Source organism: Myotis brandtii, unplaced genomic scaffold (assembly GCF_000412655.1).
Source record: "Myotis brandtii unplaced genomic scaffold, ASM41265v1 scaffold334, whole genome shotgun sequence".
Classification (NCBI taxonomy): domain Eukaryota; kingdom Metazoa; phylum Chordata; class Mammalia; order Chiroptera; family Vespertilionidae; genus Myotis; species Myotis brandtii.
In genome coordinates this window covers 392,136-392,438 of record NW_005362885.1, presented here as the reverse complement: position 1 = coordinate 392,438, position 303 = coordinate 392,136, and the positions used below count along the sequence as shown (strand labels likewise).

Here is a 303-nt window from a genome sequence, read left to right as displayed (position 1 = left end):
CCTGGGCTCCTACCGGTCGGTGGAGGTGGAGGCGGGGCCGGCCGAGAAGCAGGGAGGCCTCCGCTCCCTTTTCAAGCCCATCGACGCGGACACCATCGACATCTACGCCCGCGCCGTGTTCCCCGCGGCCTTCGCGGCCGTCAACATCATTTACTGGGCGGCGTACGCCCTCTGAGGCCCGGCCTCCTGCCCCACAACCTCTGGGGAGAGGGACCCTCGCATGGCTGGGATCGGCCAGTTTCAGAGTGGAGGCCACGACAGACCACGTGACACAGGAGGAACACGCAGCCCCCCAGCGCCTGG

The 303-nt window shown here is 68.6% G+C and overlaps 1 protein-coding gene across 1 annotated transcript in view; it reads left to right on the top strand.

Moving 5' to 3' along the window:
• Positions 1–297, top strand: part of GABRD (gamma-aminobutyric acid (GABA) A receptor, delta) — a 6,873-nt gene extending 6,576 nt beyond the window's left edge. The window contains 1 exon segment of the mRNA XM_014543764.1: positions 6–297. Within this exon segment, the coding sequence (XP_014399250.1) occupies positions 6–175 (170 nt within the window). The 3' untranslated portion in view covers positions 176–297.
• The last annotated feature ends 6 nt before the right edge of the window (positions 298–303 follow it).